Source organism: Calliopsis andreniformis, chromosome 8 (genome assembly GCF_051401765.1).
Source record: "Calliopsis andreniformis isolate RMS-2024a chromosome 8, iyCalAndr_principal, whole genome shotgun sequence".
NCBI classification, from domain to species: domain Eukaryota; kingdom Metazoa; phylum Arthropoda; class Insecta; order Hymenoptera; family Andrenidae; genus Calliopsis; species Calliopsis andreniformis.
Genome location: NC_135069.1, coordinates 531,444 through 547,924, shown reverse-complemented (window position 1 = coordinate 547,924; position 16,481 = coordinate 531,444). Strand labels below are relative to the sequence as shown.

The window sequence follows — 16,481 nt, the reverse complement described above, 5'->3', positions numbered from 1 at the left end:
CTATTACTATTTTGAGTCATTGAGTAAATGATGTATTTAGTAATCAAATGGAGAAGCTTTACAACGATTATCAACATTATAGCAAGAATATGCTTGAGAGGGGTAAATAAAGATTGACATCGTATGTTTTTTAATCTATATTTTACACTTTTTTTCGTGTAACATGATAAAGTGATGAAAACAAAGTACCGCCAGCATCATCAGCTGGTTGATAATCCATCATGCAGACCAATGCATTTTTCATTCCGAAGCAATAACAAATACATTTACGTAATCGACAAATCTGCGTACATTTTAAAAGCAAGGAATGCAATGCTACTGGCGGTAAATTGTTTTTTTCAAAACACGTTACAATTGATTGTTAAATCTAAGTAACCCACGCGTACGTGTGACACAAATACGACGTGTCTGATCACATTTCTCATTATTGTGTACTCTTAAGTACAAGATAAAATTATGATTTTCCGTTTCGTTTGATGACGATATCGTACATATCACGTCTCTCGTGCTCCATTATTACAGTGTTTTCCATTCGAAGCTTTCGTACACGATAAGAGAAGACCCACGGCACAAATATCAGTGGAAGATTTGTTCTTGTTATCACAAAATCGGTTCTTGTTCGAGTATATCGTTCAGTAGTGTATGTAACATTTGCTAGTCGATCTAAAATATTTTCTATTGCGTATGTTAATTGCGGTAACAAATAACGAAACACTAAATTTCGGGACTGTTGTTCAACTGTGTTCATTGCTTGACTAGTTTGATCACATTTTATCAAAGGAAAATAAAATTTAGCATTTAACTTAACATACGCAAAAAGTACAAGGAATTCCGTATTACGTGTACACACTAATCAACAATGTTCTTGTACAATATCTACGAATATCTAAGTTATCGCCTTTCGCTTTTGATAATATTGTACAAGTATTTTACTACTCCGTACCGAGAACTCAATAATGGAGCGGTGATATGAAATAGAACGAGGTACACCCTCGAGATGCTACTTTTCTTTCTTGTGAATCGCCAAAATAAAAATGTGCAGAGAAATCAATTGATATACTATGTTTCATCTATTTTAGCAACTACGGAAACGAAATTGCTTAGATTCGTTTCATCACGTACCGATGATCATTAGATTTGAATATATATGCATATATCGAATTTTTGTGGCTTGAGGAACGCGTACGTATCTATTATTACGAGTAATAAAATTTACAATACTTGTATGTTATAACATACCTTGATACAATAAATTGAGCAATTCAGATGTTCCAGTATAATTGCTCTTTGTATCACACCATTTTATAAAAACGTCGCCACAAGCCAAGTAAAAATCTGAATATCATCGTTTATGTTTTTGAATTGATTGGATTGTTCTTTGATAGTCTCTCAGCGAAACGCAAAGAAGATAATTTCAGAAATTCCAGACCATTTACGTATCAAAATGTGCAAACTAGTATCGTCCTTTATGATCCCATAAATGGGAAAATTACAGTTCCAAGTAAAACTATGCTTACATAAATGAAATAAATAACATTCTAATATCATATTAATTAGATAAGACTAGAAATAATTGGACGTTGAATTTTCCTTTTAAATCATACCAAAACCTTCAGTACCTTCGCTGATCGCTAGCAGTAAAGCTCGTTCGAAGTGATCGTAACACTCGTAATCGGGTAAGCAAAGTTGATTAAAGCTATAAAATGAAAAATATAATTATGATTACTTTGCAAAGTAGCTAGGTTGGCTTTGGATTGGAATGGAACAGTGAAACCTACCAAGTATGTGCTGTAGGCAGGTTAGCAAAAGTTGGTGCAGCTGTAATTTGAAATCGTGGACTCAGCTGTTGAAATCCACCGGGTGGTAACTGCGAGCAACCTGTGGTGAATTGCAGCAATCGGGCCATCTCTTCCTGCGTAAAGTTACTAACCGCAGTCCAGAACCAATCGAGAACTCGAAGAAACTCCGGAGAACTTCCATTAGCTATATGATGGGCACGTAAATCTGCCACGTTGTATTCACCAGTTCCGCACAATAGCAGCTGCAACAGATTATGTTACAATGAGCACAGGATGAAAGATTTTTCTCACGTATTTGAGGAAGGTATAGTTGTATGTACTTCGAGTTCGTTCTCGTCGAATATCCCTAAAAGATTGTCGGGAATTAGCTCGTTCAAGCCACGTAGAAAATGCTCGACTTCGTTCCGTATTGAGCTAGCGAGTCTATGTTGTGCGAGTGCATCTAAATATCGCAATTTCGTCTCGTTGGTCACACGAATTTTGCTACCTCCAGGAATTAGCTCGGCTACCTGTAATGGCCATGTGCTCTTGATAGGCCGAAAGTAGATTTAGGTATGCATGAACGTACCTTTAATAATTGACCATCTCTGTCATATTCTTCTTCAACAAAGTACAATTCCATTTCTTCCACATCGTTTTCAAGAATATATTTTATTTTACTCAAATATAGGTCTGGATCATCTTGTTCGAAATACTACAGTGCGTAAAATGAAAAGGAGATACGTCATGAATAAGATATTAGATGAAATCGGAGAAGAACCTTACCTTATAATGTACTCTGAGGCCTATGATCTGCGCGAGAAACGATCGAGTGAATCTTGCGCGTACTAACTGTCGATAGGAACCGCCAAGCGCAGATTCGTACAGGCATTTTCCAACAATTCGTCCCGCGAATTCGTAATGCTTTAACTTGAGATGTTGTGTGCGTTTGCTGTTGGGATGCACCAAGGCTTGCGGTGATTCCCCAAAACACGCGAACAATCCATTTCCTGGATCGAATAACGCAGCGCAGATCAATTCGAACCATTCTCGCCGAACACCGCCCCAATCCACTCCTAATATGGAAATTTGGATATTACTTGTTGGAGTAAAAAAGGAGTATTTTTTAATGCACCAGCCGCACCTTGTTCGCCTTGAAAAGTAATCTCAAAGTTCCTACACCAGTCGCTCACAGAGAACCCTTTGGTAGCTTTCATAGACTGAAAACAGGAGACGTTTCAAATCAATACAAAGTAGAAGTTAGATTGCGTTTCTCTTGTAACTTACCGATTCCAATAGTTTATCCCGTTGAACTTTCATTGAAAGCTTCTCGTGATAGTGTTTCTTATGGTGCTTCCGAACTTCATGATAAAAGAAGTCTTGCTTATCCGCGAATGTTTCGCTACCACCTATGTTTCTTAAGAGAAACAATGTAAATGTAGCGGCTATTATGTCTCGATAGAGAGAAATTAATTCAACCGGCGGTTGACATCCATCATCGATAGAAAAAGAATCGTAACCATCATATTGATTGTTCGAACAATCAAAATGGAACTGAAAAGCATCGTTTTGATTTACTATATGTGTATGTATTTACTAGTCCTATAATTATTCATCAAGCTCCTCTTACCTTAGTCGAAGGGCAAAGTCTGAAAGTAACGAGTCTTTTCGGTATAATTCTTAACAAATACTCCTTGATCGTAAGCTGTTTAGGCGAAATAAAACAGACAACCTTTTTCGGTTTCGAAAATCTTTCACCTTGCATGCCTAACAATTTCGCCGCGTAACAAATATCGGGGTCCTTCGAGGCCACGTTATTATGGACCATTCTTGCCACATCACCTAGAGCAATAGCATGAATTAACATAATGGAATATCCAGAGGTAACAGAAGATATTTAAGAAGTTGTGTGCTTCGTACTTTCGAGTACAATGATGTCAAAATCACCATTGTGTAGTTGCAGGCCTGCTAAGCTGACTGTCGCGTGATAACAGCCACCTTTTGGAAAGCTGACTTTCAAGCGAATCCTTTGATTCGGCGAGTCGTAATCGAGTTGTATGCTACAATTTGTGACATTCGATTTGTCTATCACGCTACCAATCTACAATACAATGAAACATGAAATAAAGTGAGTAGAAATATCAATCGGTCGTTAAGTTGAAACTTCAACTTCTGCTTGCCTGAGTAATATTAACTTGGTAGCCTTCCGTAGGTTTATCCCCGGGCCCAAATATACACAAGTTATCGTATTCATCTCGGGGTTCTATCGTCATACTATGCGCGATACCAACTGTACAGACCACCGTGGAACTCTGTCGCACGAAGACGGTCTTGTTTGGATCCGGAGGACCTAATCAAATACAGATTTGAGTGTTTGATCTTGACGCTTCGGGATCACCCAACAATTTCTAGTCGTGTACGCGTACCGGGAAGGAAATTCTTAAGAAATGGGCTGCCGTGAACATGACACGAGCCAATAAGTACGGCTATCTGATATTGTCCAGCATGGCGGACAGTAAACTTCACCACCGCGGTATTCGCGGCTAACGGGTCGGTGCCTCCCAGTTCTATCAGGGTGGCTACTCGCCGTGAACCTTCCGTGACCTCGACTATTAAGTTGTCCTTGTCACAGATCGGATACGGTTGTCCGTTGCGTTGATAGAACTGTCGATAGAAGTAGATTTTCAAATGGAGGGATCGATTGTCCATCGGTGACGCTTAAAAGCATTGCGTCGTAATCGATAAGAAAAGCTATTAAACGAAAGGGGTGTAACTCTACTCTGAAATTGCTTGCTGCGACCATCTACTTGAAAAATACCTTCACTGTAAACGTCATTGTCTCTCCCACGAGCTGCGGCTCATCCCACTCGAAATGAACGCGGCAATTGCTCGGTAGCAAATATTTTCCGGTCACATATTGCAACAGGGAATGTTTTGCCTCTGGTGCTAGAGCTGGTTGTGTCATAGCTGCAAGGGTCACTAACCCTGCCACTGACACGGAAACTACTAACATACCACCTAATAAAAGAGGAAAGCAAAAGGTTCTGATGTCTATTAACGAAGACCCACAGCAGGTATTGAACAGGTCATGAATAGTTAATGAAAATGAAAACGAAAACTTTACCCCATGTCCAGGCGTCCTGATGTTGACTGTTTTTTACAACGGCGCTCCACAAATCAGCTTTCAGGGTTTCTAAATCCTCTTTCGAGGTGGGTAACGTCTGCCTGGCCTGAATCCATCGCGGCAGATCCTTGCCAAGAGTCGCCCGTGCCGCATTATCCTCCACCCAGTACACGTCTTCCAAAGACATCACTTCCATTTGCATCAGTCTGTTAAAACAAAAACAGGTATCTACTTCTTTTTCCTTTCGGCGGTGCTTTTAAATACTCGGTCAACAAACGCGCATCTAAAGGAAGAATCGGTTATCCAGATTCTTCTGGTTGCTCTCAAAGCGATTTCATTTTTTTATTTTCACAGAATTGGTTCTATTTGTTTGCTCACTTTTGGTAATAGCTGTGCAGGCCATGGTCCGTCAACCATTGCCGTAAAATGAGTCTTTGTTGTAACAAACGTGCAGCACGTTGCAAACGCTCTTCATCCTGTGCCGGAAGTTGCGGTAATGCGTCCACTTCGCCACAGCTCGCAAGTGTTGAGATGCCTGTAAGGTAAGGGAATCGTTTTCTGTCCGTTATCTGTGATTACCTAAAACTGTGAACCTGCAAGATATAACTTCTGACTCTGTTACTAAGTGACGAAGAATTATTATCATTTTTTTAATTAGCTGTTCATAGAAATTTCGCGATAGCGAAGCGTATCTGTCGCAGAGAACGGGAAGCACAGTTTGATAAATTCGAACGCGACGCGACGCGACTCGTCGTTCCACGCGTCCGCTTTCATTGCGTCGTCATCCGTGAAACCGTCGCGCTGTACGCTGCACCCTGTTCAAAATGCGCCGTACGTCGTTTCTTGTTCTACTCTGCATTTTCAAGTGCGGTGTCGCATTCGCGATATGCACCGTGAGCAAACACGAAGGAGGTGAAGTAAATTCTTCTCGATTCTTTTACAGACGAATTCTTGAACAAATACAGTTCGATGAAATGCACGGGAAAAGAGTGAAAGCGTAATCGTAAATGTTGCTTATAGGTGGCGGGGAACACCTGCAGTGCTCGAACGCTAGTCTAGATACGGTACTGAACCAAACGTCGTCCGATGTGTCCGCGATAATGATATTCAACTCGAACCTGGGAAACATTCAACCACGGAGCTTCTCTAAGTTTTCAAGAAGCTTACAGTCTTTAAACATACACAGGTGCCAAGTTCGGAGTATCGATCTCGATGCGTTCGACACCTTAGCTAACTTGAAGAAACTCAGTCTGCCTAATAACAACATCTCACGAGTGAGGGAAGAATGGTTCAAAGACCTAGTGTATTTAGAACAATTGGATCTGTCTTTTAATCATATCGATAGAATCCCGCGAGGGATTTTTGGGAGGTTGATGCTGCTCAAACGACTCGACATCAGAGAGAATCGGCTAACGTGTTTGAGTCCTTCCGCACTACCAGGAGGCATCGATAAAGTCTACTTCTTCGGGAATCCTTTGACTTTCGAGTGTCGAGGAAAGGTAAATGATTTGTATTATTAATTACAGAGGAACGAAGTACCTCAGAGTTACCTTTCCGCATCGATTTTGAAATTGCAGTTGACTCTGTGGATGCGGGACCACGGGGTGAATTACAAAACCGAGCAAAGCGAGAAAGAGACGTGGCTGGATAAGCTGCTTTGGCATTGCGCCATCGACGCGGACGTAGCCCGATCAGAAACCCTGATGAAAGAATGTGTTATTCTGGAACTATTTAAGCAGCTACAAACGGGTTTGAGCACTGCGGAATCTTATCCACTGTCTGTATCTAACGAGTGTGTGGATGCTAGGAATCTTCTGACTAGTTGCATAGCCACGGAAGCTCAGAGTCAAGATCAGGCATTTACCAATGGAAACATAATGAAGAAACTACTGTTATACTTGCGTCAAGCTAAGACCCTTCTGTGAGAGTAATCTTAGATATTCCTAGTTCATAGTAGATTATATCCTGCATGTTCCTTCAAATTTGCGATTGTAAAATAAATCTTTGACTACTGTTAGCATTGGTGATGGTTATAAGGGTAAAAACCATGTACATTGTGTCCTGCAATACGCGTTAAAATCGAGGGGGTAATTTTTCCCCGTTTGTAACACGAATTGCAAGACACTTTGTACGTTCCTTCGTCGACAGGAAGGAGTAATATTCTCGACTACTTTCAGAATACGTGGCTGCTTGTTTTTAGTGAACTTAAAACGCAATCTCTGTGAATGTTTACTTACCGGAGGAAGCGCTACCGCTGGGTCGTAGCGACATGCCGATGGACGATATCTCGTCGGCAAAGAAATCTTTGTCGCGCTGTCCATCTCGGCAGACTCGATTTTTGTCAGGCATAATTCCACTCTCCGCACGGTTGTCCGGCTCGTCAACTTTTACCGACTACGAAGCATTCTTTCGTTCACCGTCGCATCGCTCGCTCGTCACGAGGTCATCTTTCACGAAACAGCAACAAATTTATCCCTTGTGATTCTCTGGTTACCGCGATAAAGTCGAATATTAGAGGGACGCGAGAGCTCGTGAGACGCAACGGTCCTCAATTAGATGCAGCGCGAGGAGAACAACGATGCGTTGCGTTTTCTTTTCGATTCTTTGACGATATGACTGCGGTTCAGTGACGAGTAGCCGTTGATAGTCGCGGGTTACGTGCAAGTTTTGTTAACTAGCGAATTAACATTCTGCGAGTTGACAGGGAGACAAAGGTGCAACCATGTTGTCGCAACAAGATAACCATGAATTGATAGAGACAAAGAGGAGGCTACGTGGAGAACTCGTTGCGAGCATTAATCACATTTCCGAGAAGAACAATGGGGGATTGTGGTTGGTAACGAAATGTGATTAATTTCAATTATTGGTTGAGCGAGAGCGCGGTGGAAAGCACCGTGAGAGGTCACAGGCGAATTACCGGGCAGAAGAGAAAATTCTGATGACCTTATTCCTTCGATACTGCCAATTCCTGACGAGCAAACATTTTATCCTAACAAAGGTAATGTAATAAAAAAAAACATCTTCTGCCAAATATCGAATACTGGAATCGAGAACAATAATTGAGCTCGATGTGGTCCCAGTGTTAAGTAAAGGAAGGAACTTTTCGAGGACTTTCGTGTCGCCAAGTTTAAGGATTAAAGCTTATCGAGTCGAGGAGAGGCACACAGGAAGGCAGAGAAAGAGGGAGAGAGTGAGAGGAAGAGCGCGGGGCGCGGAGGATTGTCCGATAGCGATATTCAGGCAGTGTATTACTTTTGCCCACGTTGACCCAGATCCAGCGTGTTCTCGGGTAAAGAGATGGATGGCGGTTTCGACGATTCTCCCATTGTTCTGAGCTTTTAAGGCACCGATTAACGACGGAAATTAAGCGATCGCGGATCGATGAGATACCGGCGACGATTTAATCAACGGCTACGATACGTTACTGTGAATTAAACGTTCCAGAAAGCGGGTCAAGAGTCCACTGGAGGTCGAATCGGGGTTATCGTACCCGTGTTTTCCGCGTGCCTCTCGTTTTCCCGTGCAGAATTTATCGGCCGTCGTGTACCTCGGCAATTGGCTGCGATAAAAAGCGGCGGAAAGGATGAGAGGTGCGATCGAGATTCGAGGTATAATCGATTCCGTTCTCGTAACTGCAGAGTGGATCGTCGGGCGACTAAGGACGCGAGATCGGTCGAAATCACCGTGTCAAGCTGCGTTTTTTCCGTGACAACCAACATTCACGGTGTTCTCTTTAATTTTCCTTTGATCCAGTAATTGGTTCACAGGCTATTCGAATCCTCTGATGGAAGAACCCATAACACCCTGAGGCTTCGAGATTACATCGGTTATCGAGGAGCAACAAACACGCATCCGAGGGGTTCGATTCGATGGAATCCTTGAACAGTCAGCAAGATCGCGGCACGATATAAAGGCGTAAGATTGGCATGTCTCGCAAAAACGGTACCGCATTTCAGCCACGAGTAATACAGGACTAGGTGGGATAAGCGTTCCATTAACGACCGCATCAAAGCCCTCGAGCAGAAGGATTTCAAAGGTAAAAGGAGAATTCGTGCTCTCGAGCTCCTGGAAATCTTTCTCCTTTTCTCTCCCCTTTCTCCATCCCAGTTTTTCGCAGGTTGCTCGAGCAATACGCGGCAAGAGGAGAAAGAAAAAAAGGTGGCGTTCGTACAACGAAAGAATGAATCGCGCCGCGCCGCGCCGCGCCGCGCCGCGCCGCGGCTTGGCGACCTCGCGTGGACTCTTGACCTTTACGAACGGATATCCTTCGCCGGCATTACTTCGTGCTAACGATCCTTTTGGTGCTAAGGGGGATGGGAGAGCAGGAGGTGGTGGCTAGGGAAAACCAGGGCATACGTATGTCATACATTCTCATGATTATGCATGAGAGGGTTGCCGGTATTGCGAAGGTAGGACAGATCGATTCGCCGCTTTTCCGCGTACGCTTTGTGTCTACCCTGTACTTCGCCATACTATGGCCTCGCGAAACGGCAAACTTTTACTCGCTAAATACGCGATCTCCATGCGAGTCGACGAACATTTATCTCGCTCTTTCTGCAAAATTGCAAATGCATCGCGTGTCTCTACATCGCGCCTCCACCTCCGTGCAATTGGTGGACCGATAACATCTCCGTAGTCGCGAAGTTCGCTCTATCGAATCACGGGCACGGAGATATCTCGAGGAGATCTTACGAGCAGGGCGAACAGAAGGAGCGCCAGTGACACAGTTTCGTTATTGCGTGCCCTGGCGTGCTTTCGCGTTAATGGAAACGCGGCGAATGCCGGGGACTTGTGCCGTTACCTTAACAGCGGCCGCGATTAAACCACCGCCTGCGATCGCGATTCTCTAGTGGAGCGGACAAGAAGGAGCGACGAAGCTCTGTTGAAAAGAACCCTTTTTTCGAGGACCACCCGGGATTGGCTCCGCCCCGAGGCGATGAAAAGACGCGAAAGCGTTGAATATGAGCGATTGTTTTCGGGCTAATTCAAATCTTGCCGTGTCCTCGAGCGCAGCCCTATCTATACAGGCTGATTCTTCTATAGCGCTTTCTTACACTGTTCCTGATACATGATTAATTCATTCATTCCGCTATGTTGTCGTTCGCATTATTAAGTTTCTCCCAAATTAAATGATTCTTAACTATTGTTCAATTATCTCGTTGTTTTTTATCCGGGAGAAATTGTGAAATCGATTTAACTGTCTGGAGATGAAGAATCGCGATACGTTGGTTTACGAGCGAGAACGCGAGCATTCATAGCAACGATGTCTCTGAATTTGTGGATCGGCAGAGGAAATGGACAGGGTCGGATATAAAAATGATGGCCGACATTTGAGCATTTATATCCCTCTTCTAACCGATTCGCAAATCCAATTACGTCCGACTTTCTAAGCGTGGATTTTAACTGTGCCTGCAGATTGATGCTGTTTCGTGTTTCGGGCGCCTGTTTCTGACATGAAACTCATCCATTTACGTTATGCTGTAACCTTTCGGCGGAATATCTCGCGAAATTTGGAGCTACGAGAATGCGCGGAAAATAAACCGGAAGTTCGTGAAATTCGGTCGTTCCTTTTGGCAATTGTGCAATGATTAATGATGCTGTGTGTCGCGGTAAAATTTAATTGGTGTCACTGCGTCGGACACTCGACGAAGATAAAGCCATTAAATTTCGGCTACTTTATTGCAAATGTGGATCATATTTACATAATCCCTGAAAACACGAAGCCGCGTTCTTTTGGGCGTTTTTTTTCCACGAAATGGAACAGCGAACGAGATTCATCGTCACGATTTATAAATCCGAGGCAACTGTATGTACGAATTTCTAAATTGTACCGATACGATTTCACCTAAATCAACCTTATATCAAACATAGAATAGAAAATACGGCACATCATTTTTCAATTCGACGTTTTGGGAAATGAAGCTATATTTCAAAATAGAATGTACCGCGATCGAATCCTCAGTAGATTTACGCGACAGATGCCCGACCGAATCTTCGATTGCGGGTCGGATTTAATTTGCAATTCTCTGTAGTGTGTAATCAAGCTCGCCGGAACGGTTTCTAACCGTTTAAGTCGTGCTCCATTCCAGTCCGCTTTCCACACCATTTCCTACACCACTGTTCCACTACATACAACTGCGCCAAAAGCCCTTATTGTTCGCACGATTATGCTCGCGAGCATCACAGGCACGGAGGCTCACGTGTGGGAGCGATGGCGATAGGCCCCAGCGCCTATGCACCTTACCTCTTCGATCATTTCTACGAGGTGGTGACGATTAATTCTTAAGGCGTTAAGTGGGTCGCGATTGCGGAGTCGAGCAACGTTTCACCGCGACGACGGAGGGGCAACATTTTTCCGCGTAGAAACTGAAAGGTTAAGGTCAACCTCACGAAAGGCGATCGATACTTTTCTCCTCCTGGCCGATGTTCGTGCGCGTACTTACACGCAACAACGGCACGGAGGAAATCGATTTCGCGCGCGATCCCCGAACGCGTATCCTGTAACGTAGATGCATGCCTCCGATCGATTCGAGGTAGTTTTGCCAAACGATTGGCACGGTACGTATGTTGTTACTCCATTCAGATATCGTTAAAGCAGCGACTCCTTGTTTTACGCCGCTTTAGACATGATCTATCGCGAGTCTGCAGCGTCATTTCCTCCTGGAATCTCTATTCCACTTCGTTGCCTTCCTATAGAGCGGATGCTGAGCATAAATTATATCTTGGACGACGGGAAAAGCCGTTTGAAAATCATTCCTTGGGCGAAGTTGAAGCTCGTACTGAGTCTAACTTATGCGATCCTTTTCCCTTTTCTTTTCAGTCTTCCGACGAGTCGTTCGTGCTCGTCGCTCAGCGAATTAACCGCTCCGACGTATTTGCTGTGCAAGCTAGAAGGAAGGAAAAAAGTTTGCAGAGGCGGGAACTGAATTTTTATTTTGGCGATCTTGGCGAATTTCAAGGCGCTGGCTCAAGGGAAGTTTCAGCATCGACATGGAACCGATAAAACGCATTACCGCCAACTTTTCCCTCCCGTCAGAATCGAGACTCGCGTTAAAGTGCCGCAATGCAGGATGTAGACGCTGTGCTCTAGGCGATCCGCGACTTTCCGAATGTCCGAGAGCGTGTCAACACGCGACACAGCCTTCAAAGTTCGCGCCCGGTGTCGCGTGACGTCAATGTCTTTTTCTGTTCAAGACATTCCGTGACCTCTTCGGCCAGGGCAAACGAGGCTCCGTTGGTAGAGGTTCCAGCCGTCGACAATGAGACCAAGACATCGAGCACAGTTTAGAAATTCAAACAGAACCAGCACAGGCTGAGAAGCTCTTCTCGAGACTAACTCTCAGACCGTGTTACTTTCCTCTCGAGAACTTCAACGGCACCGTTGAACTTTCAGCGCCCACAAAGCGTTGCTGACTATGGCTGAACGTTAATGTTCGGAATGCAAATATTGTTGCACGTCAACTGAGCAAGATATTCTATCGTGGTATTCAAGATCTCTAGGGAATTGCAAGTTATACTATCGGTTTTCGATTATCGTCATGAACTTCAGTGAAATCAGGATGATATTGGTAGGTTTCGAGTATGACCTAGTGATTCGACAAAACAGCAGCCTTTGGATATTCATTTTTTGACTTTTCGAAGAAACTATTTCTCTTCTTCAATGTAAGAGATATCTACGTAGAGTCTATTGTTGCAGTTCGACTCATAGTCTTGATATAGTTTCAAAATTCCAGAAGCACTAAACAAGAACCAAGTGCCTTCTTCCTGAATAATGAATAAGCTTCGGGCACTGTGAAAACTAACAGTGACTTAACTAGATCGAGCACCACGATGCTTATACATTGCGACGAATTTAAATAGCGAGAAAACTCGCTTAATTAGAAATGTGACGCGATGTTCTGCCAGCGACTAACAGCACTTGGCGCACACGGTGAGTATCAAGAAGGTTGCACGCTGTTCTCCTAGAAATTTCAAAGCAGTAGCGTCAAATGCATCTGAATTTTAGGTTGGCAAAGGATCGGGCAGTGGAAAGGCAAGAGAAACGCCCTAGCTGGTTCTCCACCGTCGGACCGTCCACTGCGAGAGGAAAAAGATGAGGGGCAGAGGTGAAGAAAGAGTACACTTACGGGTTCGAATTGACTTTCTGTCTCGTCACCTGAAGATCGCCGTTCCGTCGCAGGATCGTGGCAAAACTGGAACTTGGCAACGGAAAATCGCGGTGGTAGCGAAGCCTGGTCGTATACCTAAATTCGTTTCTCGTGCGCAAAGTAAAACCGTAGCCCTTCGCGTGTTAAGATAAGGGTCGCGCTTACGGATAGAATTACAACGATCTTTCTACTGTCGTCTACGAGGCCCGCGGCAAACGATGGAATAAATTTGGCTGAAGGGGGTCTGAAGGGGGTCTGAAGGGGGTCTGAAGGGGGTCTGAAAGGAGTCCTAAGTCGAGGTGTATCTTTCAAGACCGGAGGTACACGCACGAAGGCGATGACGAACGAAGGATACAAGAGTATCGAGGAGAATCGAATCGGAAAGGGGGACTGGGGTTAAAAAACGCGAGGCGTCTACGAGCGACTCGGCGCTCGACTTCTACTAAGGACCAAGCAGGCCAGTATGTCAAAGGGTTGGTAATCGCGCGGACATCCGAGGCTCGTTCACGGTTTCACCGTTCACAAAGACGAGGTTCGTCGGCTGGTTCACGCGTACGCGCCCCCTGCTAACGCGCATAATGCTCACGTCGTTGGTCGACGATCAAAACGAATTCGCGAGAGCCAAACGGGCGAAATAGTCGCGATGGGGTCTCCCCGACGGACCAGCGTCTCGATGCTCGTTTACGGGAGCGATGCAACTCGACGATCTGCTCGCGCGGACTCACGCTAGACGACTGCATGCGATACGATTACGCGGCCAGAGCCACCCTCAGCCACCCGTTCCGTTCCGTTCCGTTCTTCCTCCCACCACCGACCGGCAACGCCACCGAGAGCACCACGCCGACGAGGACGATTCGAAAGTCCTTCGGCCTTTTTCCTGTCTGGAGCATCCTCGTGCGGAGGGTTCACCTCCTCCATCGACACGCCACCCCCTGCCAGATGTTTTTTTGCGCGATCTCGCTGCCCTCGAGATTGGGACACGGATCGGATGTATCTTCGATCTGCGCTCGAACAAAATCGTTTTCGATTCACCGATTCCAACCATCGACGCGATGGAACGATTAATTTAATGATATGCTCTCAGAGAGGTTTTCAAGAACACTTCGCGCTGAATTCGATCTGGAGTTAGATGCACCCAACTTTTCCAATAATTGCGGCGCACTTGTCGTCGATTCGAGAAGAAGTGCTCTTGTTCGCATTGGACTCTCTCGCCATCTAGACGCGATTAATCTTTGAGGATCTATGGCCGATACTAAAATTGGGATATGGCGAAACAACTACTCGGACTTACTTGCTGACAGAACGAAATCGTTACTTCGTTCTCGACAGCTCAATCGTGCTTTCTGCCGAGTCAACCGAAGTACGCCACTCGGAAACTCTCAAAGGGTTCTTCAAATTTTCTTCCACTGGATTGTAATTATCGAATGGGCGAGAATGACCTTCGACGATCAAAGGTACAGCCTCTATTCCGTCTATCGTGTTGGACTAAAAAGTATTCTCGACATCGTTTTTGGCAACAGATCAACGGATGAAATTTTACAATCTATTTCGTCAAGCTTGCGATAACTCTTTCCAAGTATTTCTCACTTTCGACCGACTCAAAATCCGCAATGAATCTCATCCACAAGAAAATGCCATTAGTCAGCGTTTGTCTCGGTCCAAGTTGCATAGGCCGACCAGGTTGTGTCATCAGGAACTACATCGATTATTCAGCAATGAAGATATTGGACCATTAGGGTTACGCCCCTAGCGAATGTCTATCTGTACATTGCCTCCAGTGGAAACAGATAGGCAATGGACAGACCCGAAAAAGCGGGATGTCTGTGTGTGAGAGGACGATGGCAAAAACCAAAGGGGTGAGGGCAAGACACGAACGTCCCCACTCCGATGGGCCAAGTGCAAACAGCGCGCAGTGACATTGCCGCAACTAGGAACTTCCTATCCATCCGTTCGTCCCACCAATACCGGGGTACAAAAGCCTGGCCTCAGGCAGGATTCGCGCAAGCGCCGATGGTCTTGGCACCGACCGGGCCAACGCGATAAAAGTTCAGATACTGATGCAGCTTTATCAGTTCTGGTTGCCACGGAGCCTCCAGACATACTGCAGAGGAATGAGAAATGTGTACGAGCTTCGCGCGGTTCAAGGGTACGATAATTGTTTATGACGATTAAGTAACTCGAATGATAATCAAACTTATCAATCTTCTTATTTATATTCCACTGCAAATCTTGGTGCTCTGCGTTATCGCGCGATAATCAAGGCAGCGACGTATAACTTGGGAAGAAATGACGATTGTGTTAAATGTACGTAGGTTGCAGCTGAGAGGAAGTTCGAGTTGCTCGACTTAAGTCTTTGAAATGTTAATGAATCCTGAAGCACGACACTTCTTATCAGAGTAATGAATAATGTTTGCGCGAGAGCTATCGCGGTGGAGATTCTCCAAGTTCGTGCTAGAGAACGATTAATGTATTCCGGAAGATCAATAACTCTAACGGGCAATCGATAATATCCGGTGTTTCTTCTCGTAGAGAAATTGACCGCGTGCCTAACAATGAAACTTGCCGTTTAAAAGTAAGATAATCAACCTATTGCCTGGGTACATTTCAAAATCTTATGAAATATACGAGTTTAATACTCTAGCTTTTATTAATAATCAAATGTTGTTGAAGAATTCTCCTACATTGACGATAAATGTTTTCTTTTGAAGATACCTGGTCGAGGGTACGTCATAAATCATAACAAAGCGATAGGGAAAGGGCACAAGGCTAATGGTCAATTTTTTTTCTGACCTTTTTCCCTGAAGAGGGGCCGATATTGTTTCAGTCCGATTTCAGCGAGCCACTGATCCGCTTCGGTGAGGTTCCCGTTGTTCCCATTTTCGGTGGCAAGCATCAGAAGTTTGCCAAGGGACAGGACCATGGAAAGGGCCAAGAATACCCCTGACAGTACGGTTGACCATCGTGCCATTTCCTGGTGAGTGCATCTTCAAAACGAACGGGTGATCGTGAGCTGTACGCGAGATGTACCGCGTGTTAATACATATAGTCGTTTCGGTTAACAGGTTATGTGTCTGTTCTTTAGAGGTTATGTCGTCGCGGTGTTTGTAAACATGTCTATCCGGGGAATGTAACTAGGCAGTAGTTGCGTTAATCGGCTTACCACATTTTCATGAGGCTGATCGTCGGCACGCGACACGATTTACGAGTACCGTCTAGTTGCGCACTTTTTATGGAGAGTAAGAACGTGCGTGGTCGGACAGAATGAGAATAACTGTAGATGGAGTGACAGGTGGAGGACACTATACGAAGCTTCTAGGGATTTTGCGCGCCGGTCTCCCTTCCAATGGCCAACCTGAAAATCAATTTTAAACAGGCCTTCTTTCTTAGCGTTAGTCGGTACTACGTGTCGCGTGTCTAGTATAGATCTCACGA

The 16,481-nt window shown here is 44.7% G+C and overlaps 2 protein-coding genes and 1 long non-coding RNA gene across 4 annotated transcripts; 1 reads left to right on the top strand and 2 right to left on the bottom strand.

The window, feature by feature from the left end:
* Nucleotides 1–1,556: 1,556 nt before the first annotated feature.
* Nucleotides 1,557–16,312, bottom strand: LOC143182484 (apoptosis-resistant E3 ubiquitin protein ligase 1). Of its 2 annotated transcripts, none has more exons than XM_076383489.1 (16): nt 16,210–16,312; nt 15,840–16,033; nt 5,281–5,437; nt 4,903–5,108; nt 4,597–4,796; nt 4,205–4,442; nt 3,959–4,128; nt 3,699–3,879; nt 3,409–3,620; nt 3,066–3,332; nt 2,923–2,998; nt 2,565–2,854; nt 2,368–2,493; nt 2,120–2,308; nt 1,779–2,041; nt 1,557–1,696 (listed from the first exon to the last, which is right to left on the bottom strand). In XM_076383489.1, exons 2-16 carry the CDS (start codon nt 16,015–16,017, stop codon nt 1,594–1,596), a joined length of 2,856 nt encoding a protein of 951 aa, XP_076239604.1. In that variant the 5' UTR covers nt 16,018–16,033; nt 16,210–16,312; the 3' UTR covers nt 1,557–1,593. The 2 variants fall into 2 exon arrangements, with proteins under 2 accessions (XP_076239604.1, XP_076239605.1); XM_076383490.1 differs by lacking the exons at nt 15,840–16,033; nt 16,210–16,312 and adding exons at nt 7,140–7,349; nt 13,713–13,761.
* On the top strand, nt 5,346–6,919 carry LOC143182503 (uncharacterized). Its single transcript, XM_076383523.1, has 4 exons — nt 5,346–5,444; nt 5,561–5,814; nt 5,923–6,401; nt 6,480–6,919. Exons 2-4 carry the CDS (start codon nt 5,727–5,729, stop codon nt 6,825–6,827), a joined length of 915 nt encoding a protein of 304 aa, XP_076239638.1. The 5' UTR covers nt 5,346–5,444; nt 5,561–5,726; the 3' UTR covers nt 6,828–6,919.
* LOC143182512 (uncharacterized) lies at nt 7,221–13,888 on the bottom strand. Its single transcript, XR_013002462.1, has 2 exons — nt 13,636–13,888; nt 7,221–7,388 (listed from the first exon to the last, which is right to left on the bottom strand). It is a non-coding gene; the product is annotated as an uncharacterized LOC143182512 (long non-coding RNA).
* Nucleotides 16,313–16,481: the final 169 nt, after the last annotated feature.